At 38.1% G+C, this 19,524-nt stretch overlaps 3 protein-coding genes across 3 annotated transcripts in view; all 3 read right to left on the minus strand.

Moving 5' to 3' along the window:
- Or30a (Odorant receptor 30a) overlaps positions 1-19,524 on the minus strand; it is a 97,721-nt gene that overhangs the window by 31,866 nt on the left and 46,331 nt on the right. The window lies entirely within an intron of this gene.
- Toll-4 lies at positions 5,751-11,603 on the minus strand. Its single transcript, XM_044394977.1, has 4 exons — positions 11,495-11,603; positions 10,176-10,271; positions 8,277-8,964; positions 5,751-8,223 (listed from the first exon to the last, which is right to left on the minus strand). Exons 1-4 carry the CDS (start codon positions 11,601-11,603, stop codon positions 5,751-5,753), a joined length of 3,366 nt encoding a protein of 1,121 aa, XP_044250912.1.
- LOC108063633 (uncharacterized) lies at positions 18,537-19,368 on the minus strand. The gene has a single exon (XM_017150781.3). The coding sequence runs from the start codon at positions 19,288-19,290 to the stop codon at positions 18,592-18,594; it is 699 nt and encodes a 232-aa protein (XP_017006270.2). The 5' UTR covers positions 19,291-19,368; the 3' UTR covers positions 18,537-18,591.

The raw sequence follows: 19,524 nt of genomic DNA on the forward strand, positions 1-19,524 counted from the left end.
GTCTGATTCCGTTGCAGCTAAAATGCTTTCCATGTTGTAAATCTACCCCCACCACATCCCTTTCCATTTCGTCGAAGGACTTTACTCAGGCGGACAAATAACTGAGCACAGAAAACACGAAGGAATCGAAGTCTAGATGGAGGGATGTCAAAGTGAAACAACTCGAAAAATATCAACTTATGTAAATTGTTGGTGACGAGGGGTGTGGGGAGAACTATTTGTATTGACAGGACTCGGGACTGTCTGCCAGTTGTCCCTCAAGGAATTGTGGGCATATTTGCTTCTGCTGAAATGAGCAAAAATAATTGCAAATCGTAAAAGAGAAAAAAGCTAGAGAAAGATAGGGAATTTTTCCAGGCGGCTGTCGTCGCTTTTCCATATGTGCAAGGATTCAGGACTCAGGACTCGGAGGGTGGTCGGCTAAGGGGGCGGAGAGACTAGTCCGGACTGAAGGAAACGGAAATATGCAATGAAGCAGAAGTTGGCAGGAAATTGTTAAGACGCCGCGCCTCCTTTCGCCCCGTCTCGCTTTAACTCTCGCTCCCTCTCTGTCACTCGCTCTGATTTCCGTTCTCTGTTCTTGTTTTACAACTCTACTTTATTTTCCATCATCGAAAGGGTTCCCCGAAGGTTCCCCTGGCTTGCGTTTTATGTTCTTGGAGGAATTGAAAAGCCGCATGCAAATAAAATTTGCCTTCTTTTTAGTGTTCTGTGTTCCATGTCCTATGACCTGACTGCCCCTCGGTTTTTCACCCCCTTTCCGCTTCCGTTTGCGTCTTTTATTCTTTGTGTTCTTGTGGTTTTTATATTTCAATCGAGTCCTTTGTATGCTTTAAAGTGTTTTCCGTTCTCTCCCTTTGTGTATTGCCAAAATTGATTGAACATTTATAAGACATGCAAATGATGATCTATTGCAGGAGTAGCTCCCTGGGGATCTGTACCCCCGATTATGTAATGGATTCCCCGGTTTGTAGTACAGGAAGAGTCTGAAAGGCTGATTATATTGTACAGTATATATTCTCATTCAGTTGCCAAGGTAATAATGTGAGTTTAAAATCGTTGTTTCTTTTATCATAATTAAATACTCCGAATGTATAGAGTAACCCACTTAAGAACTGTAAAAACAAACGAATAATGTACTATAACAAATGTTTGCATAATTTTAACAACTGTCAGCATAAATTTCAAGCAGCGACAACAATATATGAACTACGAACTGAATCTCTGGCCAAATTGGAAAAGTTGGCCTAACCGAGAGCCAAAATAAAAATACAGCAGAGCGGAGTAAAACGAAAACTTTGGCTGACAACTTTTGAAATAAAGTAAACAATAAAATGTGCCAATTGTGATTATGTGCCAAGAGAATATAATTAGGAAAAGCTTATAAGCTTTCCCCCTGCCTCATTAAGGTCATAAAATGCTAAAGTTGTGATGCAAATTTCCGCTAATTTAGGGTTATGGTTGGGGTAACACGGAGACCTGAGCACACCATCTCAATTAGTTGTTCATTTAATTACGCATTCAATTGTACTTTCAATTGGTAATCAATTTTTGTGTGTACGATTTTTGCACATTTTTGCACCACTGATTAAATAAAAATACATCACTGTAAGGGTGGGAAAATTGTTCGGGATATTATAAAAAATAATATGCATTTTAAAATCCACTCCTGCAGGGGAGGCAGGAAGATTGATACGGGCAATGCCAGTGGTGAAGCACACGTGCCATGGTTTAGTCTGCACGCGATTCCCCCCGACCACAATTGTCGTCCATCCGCTTCGTCTGCCGCCTGTCGCCAAAAAAGTGGCTAAAAACGTGATGTGCATTTCAAATCGGCGTTCCCATCATCGCCTCCAGCCGACTGAGAACTGCATCCCCAACAAATCCCCATCGCAACCCAACCCTTTGGGCCCATCCATATGCACCTGCGCAACTCCCCCGATGAAACGCTTGCACTTTTGTTTATGTCCTTCGAAGAGGCGCGAGAAATTGAAAAAGCGAAGGGTAGCTCCAAGTGAATGATTGAGGGTGTGACGGGGCTGGGCTTCCTCTGGCAGAAGTTCAAGCTAAGTGGCAGCTTGTCTCGGGTGAGAATTTCACACATCATTAGCCACCGGAAAGTGTCTTTATTGCTAAAGAAGAAGAATCAAAAAACGGCTTGGGTTTTAAATAAAATAATGATGATGATGCGGTTTGACCTGAATTAGAGCATTTATATTTTAAATCTGTAGACTTTTAGTATTTTTTTTTAATTAGTTACAATTACAATAACATAAATGCACAAGTATGCGCCATATAACAATTTATATTCATATGTGTATTTATTATTATATTTAAAATAATAATATATTCTTTATTTTTTACTCAAAAAGTTTTAGGAATGTAAACATTTTTGACATTACATAAAGTCTTCATTATGTTTTTCCTACATTACATTATTACACATTTATTTACAGGTCAACAAAATAAAGCTTTTTGTTGCGTTATTTGCTAGGCTGTTTTAAAGGCTTTTAAGCTTTTATTTTAAGATCCCTGCTCCCTTTTTAAAAAGCTTTATTCTTAAGAAGCTTTGCACAGGATTTGCTAAAAACAATTACATATGTAACTTTGATGTGTATATTATCTGAAATTTCCAAATTTTAACTCTAACACTTTCACCACTCTTTCTCCCAAATGCAATTTGTAGATTTTGGTTCCAACATTGTGGAAGACCTTTTAAATTTATGTAACATGCTGCTAAGAGATGACGTCAATGGCAACCAAATAAAATTTACATTTTCGCAGTTTTTTAGCATTGGGAACCTTTATGCACAATCTACATAAACAATATATATAAACCAGCTTGATTAGGCATTGATTAAACAAATCCGATGAATATAAAATAGTGGGAGCAGTGAAAATAAATGTTCAGTGTCTACTTATGATGGCTACGTAAAAGTCGAAACACAATGCGTGAATTTTTGAAATTATTATTTTTCGGAGTTCCTGTTCAAATTCTTTTTCCAAGGGGATTGGTAAGCTAGTTTGCTCAACTTGGTGACCAAAAGTGGTAATAGATAGAAAAGAATAGTTCGAGCAGCAAGAGATCCGAAAAATTTCAGAAGATTGGTGAAAAGTTCTGAGTTCTGAGATGAATTCACATCTTGTAACTCTTCAAAATGAAGCGGAGTGCTAGAAACTTACCGAGCATCTGAACAGCGACAAAAATTATTGGGTGGACATTAACGACAGACAAGATGAAAAATATTTGTATCTCACTTAAACGAGGAAGAAGTAAGCTTCATAAACTTTTAGGTTGGCACCCTAAAATTGGGAAAAATTTTTCGCCCGAGTCTCGAGTACACTGACTTTAATGCATCATAGGCATTTTGGGTTACAAACATTCAAAGGTTAGGGCTAGTACTCAACCCAACAAAAAGTCGTCCAAAACAAAAACTTCATATGAAACAAAATTTTTTGACGTTGTTATACCCTTGCAGAGGGTATTATAATTTCAGTCAGAAGTTTGCAACGCAGTGAAGGAGACGATTCCGACTCCATAAAGTATATATATTCTTGATCAGCATCACAAGACGAGTCGATCTAGCCATGTCCGCCTGTCCGTCTGTCCGTCTGTCCGTCCGTCTGTCCGTCTGTCTGTCTGTCCGTCTGTCTGTTTCTACGCAAACTAGTCTCTCAGTTTTTGAGCTATCGGGACGAAACTTTCGCAAAAGTCTTCTTTCTATTGCAGGTAGTATATATGTCGGAACCGACCGGATCGGACAACTATATATTATAGCTCCCATAGGAAGGATCGGAAAAAAAAACTTTACAAAATTCTAGCTTCGGTGTCTTTTGAAATTATACCTTCTACTTTTGGGGATGTTATTTTTTTAGTATTTCTGAATTTCGAATTAATTATTTAAAAAATCGGACTACTTTATCATATAGCTGCCATAGGGACGATCGGAAAATTAATGGAAAAGTAATAGGAAATAAATTCTAGCTTCTTTGGTTTTTATTGTATTATCTTCTACTCTAGGATAAATATTTCCGAATTTCAGTTTTAATTTGATCAAAATCGGACGACTATATCATATAGCTGCCATAGGAACGATCGGAAAATTAATGAGAAATATTAGAAAATTTAACATTTTTGCGATTTGTTAATTAATAGGAAAGATCTGCAAGGGTATATAAGCTTCGGCTGCCCAAAGCTAGCTTCCTTTCTTGTTTTTAATATGAAGTTTTTTGTTTTGGACGACTTTTTGTTGGGTTGAGTACTAAGTCTTCCAGTGACCTCGAGCGAAGACTCGTGACTCTGGAAGCCCGGCAATTTTCTGATAACGATGCCTTAGAATAGAGAATTCGGAGATTAGAAATCCACTTGCCCATCCAACGGAGAATTAAAATTTCGCAATCAAAGCCTGTTGATAACGAAAAAATTATTTTTGAGAGTTTCGACAAATTGGAGGATGGTTTAAAAAATGAGTTGGCTGAGCAACTGGGTAAACTAACTTTAAAATTCGACGAAATAATTAACAAGTTAACACCGGTAGAAAAAGAAAGTTCCAGCAGCAAGAGTTCCGACAAATTTCAGAAGATTGGTGAAAAGTATTACTATATTGAAAATGAAGTGCAGAAGGACTGGTCTGATGCCATGGCTACTTGTTCTGAGATGAAAGGACACCTTGTGAGTTTTCAAAATGAAGCGGAGTGGAAGGCACTTGCCGAGCATCTGAGCAGCGACAAAAACTATTGGGTGGACATTAACGACAAAGCAAATGAAGGAGTATTTGTATCTGACTTAACCAAAAAAGAAGCAACCTTCTTAAAGTGGCGTGAGGGCGAACCTAATAAAGCGCCTGATAAACCCTATTATGAAGATTGTGTGGAATTGCGAGGAGATTCTGATTTTTACATGAATGACGCTCGGTGCTTAAATCTGGCTAATTTTATTTGCGAAACAGAATAATATTAAGACAAAACTTAAAACTAAATTGATTCAATTAACAGTCGCTTTTGAATTACCTTACCAATTGTTTCTGAACTCACTTTAATAGATTTTTTTTGTATTTTGATTTTATACTTACAATTTATAAATACGTTTTGTAAATTTTTGTATATCAATTTTATTTGTTACAAATAATGGATATACATTTTATATTACTAGATGGTAAATAAATGAAAGCAATATAGTATATGTTTATGCATTTATCATATATCAGCTTTCAGCGCGACCCGCTAATGAGCCAAATTCATGTTGTTGTTCCGCGAAATCCAATGAGTATCTTGGAGGATGGCGGTCAGACAAATTGACAGGCCCAAATGAAAATGTCTTATGTCTGAATGGATATAATATGAATAAATAAGGCAAAATATAAGTACCTACTGCATTGGCGCCAAACAAAAATTTACTTTAGCTTACCTCGCCACGGGGTGGAAAACTTTAAGCTCAGGGATGACGAAAGAGTCTGGAGCATTTTTAGTGGTTCATTTTCGCATAAGGGATGAACGAAATTGTTAGTTCCGTACGACTCAGCTCTTAACAGCTCGCAAAGGGCGGATAATTTAAATAACACTTGCAGGATATCCCCTTATACAAAAGTTAATTGGGTTTAAAAACGGTGAGTATATTGAATTATAAAATACAATGCTGCCAAAATTGACATTTGTTGTTATTCTTGTTAGAAATAAATCCTTGAAAAAAAAAATAAAGAAACGCAAATTACAATAGCTTAGACATTTTTTTTTAATTTGTTAGAACTTTCTTACAATGTTGTCTCAAGATTTGAAGAACTTCTGAGCAGTTGTTCTTTTAGCATAATGTGTGGCATCGAATAGATCAGTTTGTTCCAAAAGTTGGGATGATTTCTGTCCAAATAAGTGTTCAACACCATGTAGGCCCTCAGCTCGCTGTCCAGATCATCGAAGTTCTCTACATCCGGATAAAGGACGACTATCAGGCGTTTGCACCGATCCTTCGAAGTGGCATGGAGAGCCAGCCTGAACTCGAGTCGTCCCCAGGTGGATTTCAGGAAGTTCTTCGTCATCAGGATGATAATGCGTTTCGAGTCTTTGACAGATTGATTGATGCAGTCGGGAATGGACTCGCCCACTAACCAATCTCTGAGATAGAAGCAGAGCCTAAACTTGTGCCTGCCTTTCTCCAGTCGGTCTACGAACTCTTCAACGAGGTCTTCGTCCTTGTGAGTGAATGACAGGAATGCATCGAATTTTTTGTCCTGATCGAGTTCCCTTCGGGCGGCCAGACTTAAGCATATTTCGTGCTCGTAGAACCAAATCAATATGGGTTGCCTGAAGCAGATAAAGATGTTAATTGACACAGCTATAATCAGCAATGAAATGGCAAAGGAAGTGTAGTAGATAAGGACCGAGGGACATATGTCAATCTCTTCAACCTCAAGCAGAGATTTCCCAGTTTCGCCGCATTGAACAGCTGAGGCGTTTCCAATATTTTTCGCTTGCTCCTTAACGAACTCCAAGAAATCCTTCTCCTCGCAGTTGCAAGTCCACGGATTTCCGGAGAGTACCATCTTTAGCTGGGAAGAATTCATTCTCTTTTGAAGAAAGTCCCGTACTCGAACGCTGAGAACTGAGAAATTATTGTAACTTATGTCCAGATAGTTCACGTTGTCTGGTAATCGATCGATATTCGACAGTAGGTTGTGGCCCAAATAAAAGCGTGCAACACTAGAGTATCCTGGCAGAGAGCCTGAGGGCCATTCCCTGAGAGAATTTCTTTCAAAAATTAATGTTGTTTGTCCAATTGTAGGTCTAGGTAAAGCTGGTACCTGCCCTAGACCTTTATTGCTGCAGTCGACGATGAGTGAGAGCGGTTTGGATTTGGGGTTGTCGATACAGCAAATGCATTCTTCAGGACACCTATCTTGGGTTATATTAACACGCCGCATAACTATTTCATATTCCACTGGATCACGTTCCCTTAGAAATGATAGAAAGGTCTTTGACTTGCAGTCAAAGTCCCATGGGTTACCAGATAATTTTACCTCAGTGATTTCTTTACGATATCTCAGGAATTTCACCACCTCATAATCAAGGGTGTGCAAGGAATTATTACTTAGGTCCAGGTAAGTAATGTTCTCTGGCATCAAGTGATGTGGTAGTTCGGCTAGCATGTTTCCGGACATATGCAATTTTTGTATCGAGGCCAGTCCAGCATTGCTGAGGTTTTGAGGGCTGGTAAGTTTATGAATATCATTTCCATCAAGATATAATGTCGTGTTGTACGGAATCAAATTTGGTAGCCTGGGGAAGTAATCAAGAGTTGCATTCGCACAATTTATTATGAACTGATCAGTTCGGCGTTCGACGCAACAGGTGCATCTGTATGGACATGGCTCGTTGAGATGGTGAATAATATATTCATCGTACTCGCCCGCAAACAGCCAAATGGCATTGTTTAGCTCTTCCATTAACTTCAATGTAAAGTATTTTTCTGATTCTCCAAATGTGTTTATTATGTAATCTTCATTTGCCTCCCAGTAAAAATGCGTATCATCGAGTGAGAAAAAATAGCTTAGGTACGCAGCTTTTGATGTTATATTCATAATATTCATTACGAGACCAAACTCTGAATCTTTTATTCTTATCCATTTCGCATTATCCCAAAAAAAATCTATTAAATAGGTTTCATCGTTGTATATAATCCATTTGTTGCCAAATTGTTTAAAGTACTTTAAGTTTCTGACGTATGTAACAACGCCTTGGCTTAGGGTGGTTATTTGATTAAAACTGATATCCAAATAATCGAGAGCCTTTGGCAAACGGTTAGTACTGAGACTAGTTAGTTGGTTCTGTGAGACGTCCAGATATTTTAAGTTATTGTAGCCTTCTAATGAGTTATCAGGCAGTTGGGATAGTTGGTTCTGCTGAAGTATTAACACTGTCTTTCCTTTTATAGGAACAGGTAGAGCAGGTATAATTGAATGATCCTGCTGCGAGCAATCTATTGTAAAAATCATTTCAAGCTGACTATATTGGCAGTGACATTTGGAGGGACATGGAATGCCATTTATGCCTAGTGTAAAATTACATTCATTTTGAGTGGGAAAGCACACAAAAGCGGCCAGATTATTAAAGGCTATATATTGAAAAACAACTATGATTTCGAGCTTCGGAAAGTGGTCGAAGTTTTTCAAATCCACCGCACTGTGAACTTTGAGAGTGCAGTATTTTAATGATGATCGAAGTGCAGAAGATCTGAAAAGCAAATAGAAATTATTTTAAGGCTAATATACATATTTTTTACGAACCTCAAAAATTTCAAATCTTGTAAGTCACCGTCAATATACAGTTGATCCAAACTTGTTAATCCATCGAATGTTTCCTCCGTCAGGCCCACCACATTTAAGCCACTAAACAATAGTATTTGTAAGTCCTTTTTGCCTTCGAAAATATTTTTCTCAATTGTAAATGTTGGCTTTACCGATGTGGAGGCAATTATATGAATTTTCTTCGTATTGTTCATACTCTCTCGTATGTAATTATTGATAACCAAGGAGTTGACTGGGTTGTCATTTAAATATTTAAAATTTAACTCTTCAGCTCCAAGTTTGTACTTTATACCGTCCTCTGTTATTTTTATGGAAGGCACATTTATTTCAAATTTTATAGTTTCGTTTATGCCAAGCAGCCGTAGATAATGTGAAGAAGAACGAACTCTAATGTCATCGGCATTCGGTATTCCAGTCACAACCAATTTAAGTATTTCGCACTCAGTTTCATTTGAAATTTTGTAAATATTCCATCTCCCAAAAAAGCGATTAGTCCAAGTGAATTGTAAAATGGAAAAAAACAACTTCATTTGATAATCTTCAGTGGTTAAAATTCTGTTTTGTATGTTGCAGGTTCTGTTATCGCAAGATCCCTCGCAGTAGAGTTCACAGTAATCTGCTCTGATCCTGTCCAATCCTTTGATACAGGAAATTTTAGAAAGTTTAAAGAACACAAGGAATACAATAAACAGTATTTTTGCGGACATTTTACGATGCATGCTAAGCCGAACCTCGACTTAAACTAAATAGCAAGTGAATAAATTTTATAAATGTCAAAAGAAAAACGAAAAAACCACTAGGGAGCAATACAAATATATAAAAACTTACACTTGAGTGATTAAAAAAATATATATATTTGAATTATTATACCCAGTGCGCGTTTTATTTTTCTGGCATTGCAGTAGAAGTGTATTAATGAATGGTGGTTAATTATTATTTAAGATATTATGATGTATTTTATGTATTTTAAATATTATTATGTTCGCCTTGAATTTTTGATCAGATATTTAAAATAAACGGCATGAGGATCAATAAATAATTATTTATGTTTATTAATATTAATAATTTTGAATTAGAACTATTTTACTCATCAAAGTGTGTATATTTGTATATATTTATAAAATTTGAAAAATTCGTCTTTTTTCCACACATATATTAATTTAATTTAATTACATACAATTTGAAGTCTATATCGCATTTTGTTGGCCGCCCATGAGGCGGAGAATTGGATAATTGATTTGTTTAATTAAAACGATACATTGTAGTTTGAAAAGCTAACAAAATCGGCTTTGAAATTTCGCATTCATCTGTTTACTTTAATCATAAAATAGTTCTGCCTGCATTTGTTTGTATTTCTAATTTTATTTAATTTACAATTCACCTATTGAATATTTTAGATTCCTGTACTCAATGGAATGTTCTACAACTGAGGCGCTTGTCCAAAGACGTTAAATTTTATTATTTCTTTGTCTCGAAAGCTTTAAGCAGGAGTGCTTAATTCCTATTATACAATCGATTGAATATATTCTTGTCAAATACGTTGAGACCCACCTTTATTTGCAGTCACACTTGCCCGGGACTTTACCTTAGTCCAGCTGAGTTCCTTTTTTTCGCCATTTGGCTCACATCCACGCCAGGGCTGCCCGTCTTTTCCCTCGTTATCCAAAGTCCCCCCGTGCACTCTGCGCGACCCGCCTTCCCAGTGCCTGGACTGTCAGACCTTCGTTGGTCACATGCCGTGGCAATTGATGTCAAATTTATAACGACAAATACTCGAAAAGTTTGCCACGTAGCCTGAACACACACTCATGCATTTATAGTGGCCCCAGACATGCCCACTTTTCACACCTCCCCCAGAACCGGCCCATCCCTACCCGTTCCGTCCCATCCCGTCCGCATTTCCCGTCCTAGTCCGGACCCGGCTGTTCAGATTTCGAGCATCATTATTGCTTTTTGATTTTTGGTGTGAATTTGCCGAGCAACACAGGTCCGGCAATAGTTGTGTGTATGTGTTTCTGTTGGCCCCCAGATGAGTTATGGCCAGCAGATCCGGGGAAGCCACGAAGAGCTCTTCGCTTGGCTGGAAGCTTGCCCAGGACACAGGCTGCAGTTGGGCCGCTGGGGATCCTTTTCGGTGGAGAGAACATATTAATGCAATTTTATTTAAATTACGCTACATTTATGCTCCTTGCTCGCTTTGATATATTTGTTTTTTATTCGCCGCCATCCCTTTCACCATCTCTACTCCATTTTGCGGCGAGGGGAAAACAGCAATCGGAACTGGTTTCCTTATTGTCCTTTTGTGCATTTCATATTGGCCTGTCGGCTGTCTGCAAAGTTTTCTGCCTCCGTTCGTCGGCACAAATATTTATGGCCATCAAACAATTTATGTCAACTGATAATTTTAAATGTTAATTAGGCTTGTTGGCCTGGCTTGGCCCAGAGAGCGGCCAATTATTAAAGATTTAATAAATGACAAATAAATTCATGTTCTACAGGAAGGATGAATTAAATGCAAATTGATATATTAATGTTAATAATTAAATTGTAGTAATGCGTATCCAATTGTCAGCGAGTTGTTATTATGCAATGCGGGTTGTCGGCTTGAAAGTTGGGCATGATAATGTGACTTTAACTGTTAAAGAGGTTAAATATGTGCCCGTTTTAAATGAAATTCTGCATCGGAAGTTAAGCGTCTTAATAAATCAAGCAGTCATTATTCATTGGAGCTGTTCACATGAGTCCCAGAAGTTTCAGACAATTTTGTAGCAATTGCGAAATCATTAAGTGAACTCTGTGAGGCGGAAAAAGACCTTAGGTAAATTGGAATTGCTTAATTTCACTCACATGCACATTGAAAATCACTCGGAATTGTTTGCGGACAGCCTTTGGGATGAGCTGTGGCCCCAAAGGAGCCGCAGGAACGGGAACGAGAACGGGAACTTTGCAATTATGGCTAAGGAATAGAAATTCCCGTCGAGCCGTCAAAACCGGAAATGGCAAAGTGGCAAAGCGCAAAGCGGAAATGGCAGGCACAACACAACGCAACGCAACAGAAAAATGCAAATTTCCACGAAAAGGAAATTATAAAAATATTTGTTGGCGTCGCACCTGCTTCCCCAACCCCCACCCCCTTCCTACCATCCTTCCTTCAGCACACCCCACCTATTTGAAAAATAGCAAAAGAATTTTTGCACGTGGATCGTCCTTGTTATTGCACTGACTTTTGTTGTTGCCGCCTGAAGTCCACTTGAAGCGACGTTCCCGCACTTTGGGACGAAGGTCCCACAACTTGGAGTGCTCCATCGTCTGGCGCAGGGTTTTTATTTTATTTTATTTTATTCCAGCGTGTTTTTGTTGTTGCTCGCCACTATATAACAAATAACAAGTAGCCCCACCGTATATATCGTAGCCCAGATATAAATGGCCGGGTGAGCGAGTAAATTTATGCACTGGCAAGTGAAAGGTGGAGTTCATATTTTAGCCAGCCAGCGAGCGATTTCAACTTTAATTATTTTTACAGGTGCAATTTATTTACATGAATTTCAATCTCCGCACCGGGGTATAAATTACCATAAACATCTCCTATATGTGGATATACGTATTGGGCTCTTCCATTTATACTTTTTTTTTCACCTTATCCACTTGCCAGTGCTTTTTCCATGATGAATATTTAATGCACGGCAAAGGGGTGGGGGAAACCACTCGAAATGTCAGAAACAGCGAGACAGCAAAACGAGCATTACAAACAAAGGCTGCGCCAGACTTACTTTTCCGAGGCCTTTTTCGGAAATCATAAATGCACAAGCACAAACACACGTTTGCGATTGAGTGTGCGAGTGAGTGTGTCGATGCACAGGTGAAAAGCCAGGCAAAGTCAAATTAATTCCACTTAATTTGTTTTAACCACAAAAGCCAAAGTATCGAATACCAAATGCATGTCACTATATCTATCCAATTTTTACGTCCAATTCAGGCATTCCACCCATAAAGTTATTTTATAATACAAAGTATACATTGGTTTTCGTTTCAAACAAAATATTTTAAATACAATTATTAAGGTAACATTTAATTGTCAATTCAATTTTTATACAAAGTGAGTGCATTCTGTCTTAATAAAAACCAAGGATTCTGCAAAATATTACATAAGCCTTTGTAATACATTTCAAGTAACATTTCTGTAAATATCTCACAACATTTGAGAAGTAACATTTCTGTACATATTTCACATTCTGTTACTTACATTTCCCACTTTTAAGAACTCTTCAAATGTTAGTACTCTAACAGTCTGTCGCGCTCTTCCTGTTAGACTTAACATTTTCTCTTTAACTGTAAGGACACACTGTTAGAAAAAAATCCCATGTAAACCTTTATCATGTTCCCCACTTTTACTTTTAAGAAAATTGACCAAGCAAAGCTGCTAACTTACATTTCCCTGAAATAACGGTAATTTCACCCCTTCATGGACCTGAATTTCCCGGAAGCTTTAAAGTTTCGGCTAATAATTTTCTTAATTTAACAGTAGCTTTTCTAAACAGCAACCCACCCTCTAAGTTTGCTGTTCCCGAACCTATATCTCGGCTCCTATTGGCTGGCCCTGGTTATAAAAGTCAAGGCTGTGCCCAATTGAAGTTTAGTTAACTCTTGGAGCCGCTCAGAGGCTGCAGCTCGAGGATGTGACGGACTCCAGGATCTCCCTGTCAGTTGGAAGCAAGAAGAACCAAAAACTACTATTAATAATATTATTACAAAATATCCCAACAATTAAAAATTGTGTGTAAAATAATGGTAGCAGCTATACCAACACAAGCCTTAAACTTAAAACCAAAACTAAATTGTTAAGCTAAACAATAATATTTGCAATAAATAAAGATTTATCTTTGCATGCGTTTTACTGGTGGAACGGTTTTTTAGTTTTTGATAAATAAAGTAAATACAAAAAAAAAGAAAAAAAAATAAAATTTTTCATTTTAATTTAATACATTTTAACAAACTCACTCGTTAAGCGCTGTCCACCCTAACACCTCTATCTACGTTTTGACTGGCCTCAGGGAGCATTGTGTGTGTTCGGATTAAGAGGAAAAAAGAGTGTCACTGAACTAAGAATGGTAGACATAGAGAAATAGGCAATAAGAATTTAACCTATTTTACCTATCGAAGATGGATGACAAGATTGCAACGGCATTCTTCTATAACACCCTACCTGTGTAGTATCATCAGACTCCACCCTAAAACAACCGTTATTCACGTTAAACGAATAATTTCACGTCCTTTAAAATAATTTGTCGGAGTACATTTATACAAACAAATGTCGTCCTCCTGGTACCCTGTAACTTACGATGAAAAACATTCTTGCAAAATAATATATTTATAGCATAATTCACGAGTAGAAAACTGAGAAAGCTGAACTAAGAGAGTTTTAAGATTAAATAATGTTCGTAAATATTTTTATCGTATATGTCTTAGGACTAGCGGAAAATTTATGTTCCTTAGGTCTGCTCTGACTTTTAAATTTTGCGCGTACTTCCATTTTTACCACCAATGATTTGGTTTGAATAAATTTAAAATAACTAATGGCTTTGTAACCTCTATAGTTTAATTTTTATCAAAATTGGCTGCAAAATAGTTAAAGCTTTGCCGGGTGTTTCGAGTCTGTTGTACCCTGTTCTTAATTACCTATAATTTCTACATCAATGTAAAATATATTAGGCGAATTAATAAAATGTAAAAATCAAATGTAAATACACAAACATTTTACATGTAACTATATAGGAATATCTACATTTTCATGTAAATGTAACATCTGTTTAACAATGTACTAAATAAATACGAAAGGTTTATAATCTTCTTATTAAATTTAACCCTTATAGTGCAAAACGGTTGGAAAAAGGGTTTCGGGAAAATAAAAATAAGTAGTGGTTAGTAATAGTCTTCACACCGATTAATACGGCCTTACTTAAATCACGAAGTGATTGTTGATGCTGATGCAATCCACGATGAAACATTGCGACGAAGTTCTGAATTTTATACTTGGTGTTCAATTTTTTATTTTGGAATCATTTAGTTAACTAACTTGATCCAATGATAACTGCCACAATGCAAATGTTTATGAAATTCATCTGCTGAGAACAGCAACAAATTTAACTTGACCCGACTGAAACTTCTTTATCTATTATAGCTTTTTTTCCTTATTTGACTTTAAAAATCTAAAAGGCTGATCGAAATGAAGACGTTCCCAATAGTTGTTACCCAATTATGAAACTATAAAAGCCATTCCACAAAATGACTTTAGCTTTCATTGCTTGCAGAGAATCCAACACGAGCTGGTGCCATTATTTATTTTACCCTTTTATTACACATAAGTAATGTCTTTGGGGGAAGTCACCCTCGAATGACTCTCGACCGCTTTTAACCCAACTCAAAAACTCCAATTACGACCTAATTAACAGCGCCTAATTACATCCTGCCCCGCCCACTGCGCCCCCGAAGGAACACCACCTATAACCTTAAACGCATTTCTCTTGTGCAGTTCACCAGAGTCACTGGAAAATTAAATGTTACGCGAATTCTACGCTCTTTTATTTTTTTTTATTTTCGCCAATTTGGCAAAGTCGAAAGGAGGAAGCCGAACTACTTGAGGCTGGAAACAATTTATTGGAAATGCAATTGAAAATGCAGCAGGCGTGTCGAGGTCGATTCAGAAAAATGCCAGCAATCGAAACGTTTTGAACTTGCGGCAATAAATTCTTCGGTTTTTGGCAAGCTATAAAACATCCAAAAGGAAATAAAAATCCTAATGAAGAGCCAGGGCTCAGTCAGTCAGAGCCTACAAATTGTATTATAAAGTTATACGCTTCCATTTTTTTTGTGTTCACAGCACTCAAGGACTGTTTTTCGTTTTGTGGCTTCATATTCATTGGAAAATTACTCACGTAATGGGGGGGAAGACACGGAGAATATGGGTACGATGAACGTTAGTTGGGCCAAAGAGCCGGAAAAGTCGACTACTTTTGATCTTTAACTTCATTTGATACGCCCAAAGTCCATGGAGAACATTAAACTATCCCTCAACTAAACGGACTAATTCCAGTTTTCAACTTATTTACTCTTTTCCATGTCCATCTCGGGCTGGCAAACAAGTTGTCCCGACCAGACCACCGGACTATCCATGACTGGCTGGCTAACAAGTCGTTTAACGCCCACTCAGCTCCTGTTCCTAGTCCTTCCGATCCCGAGCCCCTAAACATATGCCACAAATAATTTGTTATTCAATACGAAACACGAAAAAGTACACAAAGCGGCAAACGAGCTTCAACAATTCAACACACACTGGACATTTACTAAATTGGCTAACAACTTTTTGTTCGGCTTCGCTCTTGCTGTTGCTGTTGCTATTGTTGTTACGTGATTGTCCGGTGAGAGTGTGTGAGTGCGTATCTGTGTGGGGACGGAACAGCATGTTGTTCTGTGCTGTGTGCCATATGCTTGACCACAAGCAAAAACCAAACCAGACGAATGGCTGGGAGGGGGGAAAACATCAAGCCGTCCAAAAAGGAAAAAGATTTCATGGGACAGATGACACGGAGGACTTTCGGAACAGCATGACAGTCCGGATTGAGGCGTGGGATCAGGGTGTCGAAAGGGTTTGTCGCGGCCAATTAATCGCTACGACTTTCAGGCCCATTTGAGATTGAACACCCAAAAATGTAAGTAAGCTGTTACATCCAAAACATTTAAAGATGGTTAAGATTGACCTTATTAGCACTCAGCAAGTCTTTAGGATACTTTCTTCAGATTTACTCTGCAATCAGCTTCGCAAGTCACCCAATTAACAATAGTTCACTTTGCCTAACATAAGTAAGTCATACAATATTAGAGTAGTAAATGGAGTATTTTTAATTAATAAATAGTACTAATTGTAAAATAAAAAATTGTCATATTAATACAAATTTTGTATCATCATTATAATATTTTTAGGTGCATTTCCGTACTGAAGTAAAGTTTAAAATATTTTACTGCTTTTAAACCTAGTGTCAGTCAACGGACCTTAGCCCAGACAGTACTTACACCATTTTTTACCATTAGGTACTTAGGGTTATTTTATGTATGTCTGTTCCCCTCACTTCCTTCACCTAGATTGTTTTCCTTGGCATTCCCCTCCACTTTCTTTGTTGTTTACGCTACGGCCACTTGAGCTGCTTTTATTTTATTGAAGATTTGTATCAAAATGTCAACAGGAGCGCCAGTCAACAACAACTATAGGAAAAGAACTGGGGAAAAATGCAGAAGTTGCTCTTTTGATGTGGGTTGTGTGTCTCAAGTTCCATTCTCACTCCATCTTCTGCTGCGATGTTTTTGTGTTTTCGTAGCATTTGAGCAAATAAAATGTTTGCTTAAAAAATTGCAGACATGCATTGCCAGTTGCCTTGTCTCGTGTTTTCCTTTTACGTTTCTTTTCTTTTTTTTCTGTGCTTAAGTTGAAAATGTTGAAATGCTCATTTCTATCAAGTTTGCCATTCTCCGTTTTCTGGGAATTTTTGGGTAGTCAGGAATTTACTGCAGTCACGACTTCAGCCTGACACAAATACATTTAAAAATGTGCTAACATATGTTTGCTGCCCGCCAGAAGCTCACATATTTCTTCTCCATCCGCTGCGTTGACAGAGCCCCCGAAGCCCCCGGAAAACCCAAAAACACCCATCTTATCACCCATCCTGAACCAGTGAGCAACTAACGACAGTTGGCATTTAAGTTCGGATAATGCGAACTGGGGCGGAATTTGGGGGACCCTGCCAAGCTTATCAGAGAGTGTGTGAAGATAATCTGCTAAGCTATATACAACTCTGATTTGAGCTCCAAGTGACTTAGGGGTAAAAATAAGTTTGGCAATGGGGTGGTTACAAAACTAGATGGTGGTTAATTACATGGTTTTATCGAAAAAGAAATTTAAGATGTAAGAGATTTCTTAAATATAAATAACATTTGATATTCTTAAAGGATACAAATTTTGTGTTTTTCCAGCTTTCCTTTTTTGTACTTTATCCAAAAAAAGGCAATTTAACACATTTTCCAACGTATTCGAATTCTTGAGACAAATTACACTCAGCCGTCAGAGACTGAGTTCCTTGCTGATCCGATCCCCAGACATGTAAGACGTGAAATATTTAATATACTTTCCCTTGTTCTCCTATTCCAAACCCATTCAGCTTCATCCCCATCAACAACATCGAATCAACACAAGAACAAATTCAATTACTCAACACTGGAGCAACATTGGTGGGGATAGAGAATGCTGCGAATGCGAATGGATCGGAGGGGGTTGAGTGCGGCGCGGGAGTGACATTAATGCGATTCCAGCAACTGTCAATCATATTAGTATTGCCAAAGCAATTGCCAAAAATAATGTTCGACTCTTGTTTTTCTGGCACTTTATTTTTATTCGCCCGCTCTTTGATGAGCAGCCCAATTCTGAATTTGCAATTTAATCGATTGCGTCTAAAAATGTACAAATAAATTGCTGTAAATATTTGTGTTAGCTGTGAAGTTCGGGGAATATTATTTCTTCTTGAATTATAAAAATTATATTAAAATGTAAAACTAAATTTTGATTTTTATAAATTTTAATAAGTTATTTTAGATGATTTAAGAAAAATATTATTTTCAAAATATGACCACAAGTTTTAATTACTACAAACTTAATTAAAATATTTTAAAGCCACAGTATACATGTTTAAAAAAGCATAAAGTAAAACGAATTCTTCATGAATTAACTAGGAAATTTTATAAGAAAAGGCCAAGGTAATTTGAAATTCCTCCACTTTTAGAGGCAGCGTATTCCAAACTGCTCGATGTCAATTACCCAACGAATAAATAACACCCTTGACACACTCATTAACACCCTATTCCCTATTCCCTGGATCCTTTCGCCCTCGATGCCGCAGTGCAGAAAGAAACACAAACAGAATCGCTTTCAACATATTTCGAAGCGAAATCGAATGTCGAACGTTTGTCGGACAGATTAAAAATACAATTTACGGCAAATCAATTGCGGCTAACATGGCAACGACGAGGACGACGGAGAGGCAAGGAAAAAAGGCGAAAATTAAAATGGCCACCGCAAGGAAAACAGTTGGAGCAAAAAATGAAAAGCAAACAATGGGAGGACCGAATTCCGGAAAATCGAAAAATGAAAGGCATCCCACACAGAACAAAAAAAAAAGAAGAAAAGGACGACAACAATAAGGCTGGCGATAGCAACAGCTGTTGGCATAAATTTGTATAAATAATAAACAATTCACGGGGACAACTCCTGGACGATCTCCGGTTCTGGTGGCTTCTGATTCTCGCCTTCCGCTCTTTCCCCTTCCACTTGATTTTCCTGCTGGCCACGAGATTCACCCAAAACCTTGGAGCGCAGCACCTGCATCTCGAAGGCGCGAACTGTGAGCAAACGCTCCTCGCGAGTCAGTTGGGCAAAGTAGATGACGCCCATCACGTAGGAGCGCACATCCTGAATGTAATCGACCACGGGTCCGGCACCCTGAGGAATGGGCAGTCCGGCCAGGATCTTGCCCATCGATTCCTTCATCTCGGTCGGACACACCACCTCAATCACAATGCAAAGCGATGCAAAGGCACCCAGAATGGTGCACAGAGTCATCAATCCATAATCGCACCACATCCGCCCGTGGCACACAATCTGCACAGTGCGAAAAGTTATCCTTTCGAATCCACACCAGCCCAACAGCATAATTAGTTCGGTGAAGAAGATTGTGAAAAAAAGATCGCCGCAAGCGAAAACCCTTGGTGAATATTTCTTCAATTTCCTGGGAATCATGTCGGAGTCCCAGAACAGCAAAAGCACGGCCGCCAGAAAGATATAGCTTCCCGCGGAGGGAGCCGGCGAGCACTGATCCTCTGGCTGAGACACGAAGAAGGATATGCCCAAGATGTGGAGCAGGCCGGCAATCGCAATCGTTGTCGGGCTCACCATCTTGCCACTTTTTCGGTTTCGGAAAAAATAATTTATGTAGTTGCTCGGAAATTCTCTCTTCTGCCTATCGACTTCTAAATCTTTTGAACAGCTTACTTGGGAGTTTCTTCAACTGATAAACATATCAATTGGGTGTCAGTCTGCTGAACTGATAAGTCAAATGAAAGCCAACCGAAGCCACCTGCTGGCTTTGTGGCTCCTTCTGCTTTTCAGGACTTACACAAAAACATTTTT

Source organism: Drosophila takahashii, chromosome 2L, assembly GCF_030179915.1.
Source record: "Drosophila takahashii strain IR98-3 E-12201 chromosome 2L, DtakHiC1v2, whole genome shotgun sequence".
Lineage (NCBI taxonomy): Eukaryota > Metazoa > Arthropoda > Insecta > Diptera > Drosophilidae > Drosophila > Drosophila takahashii.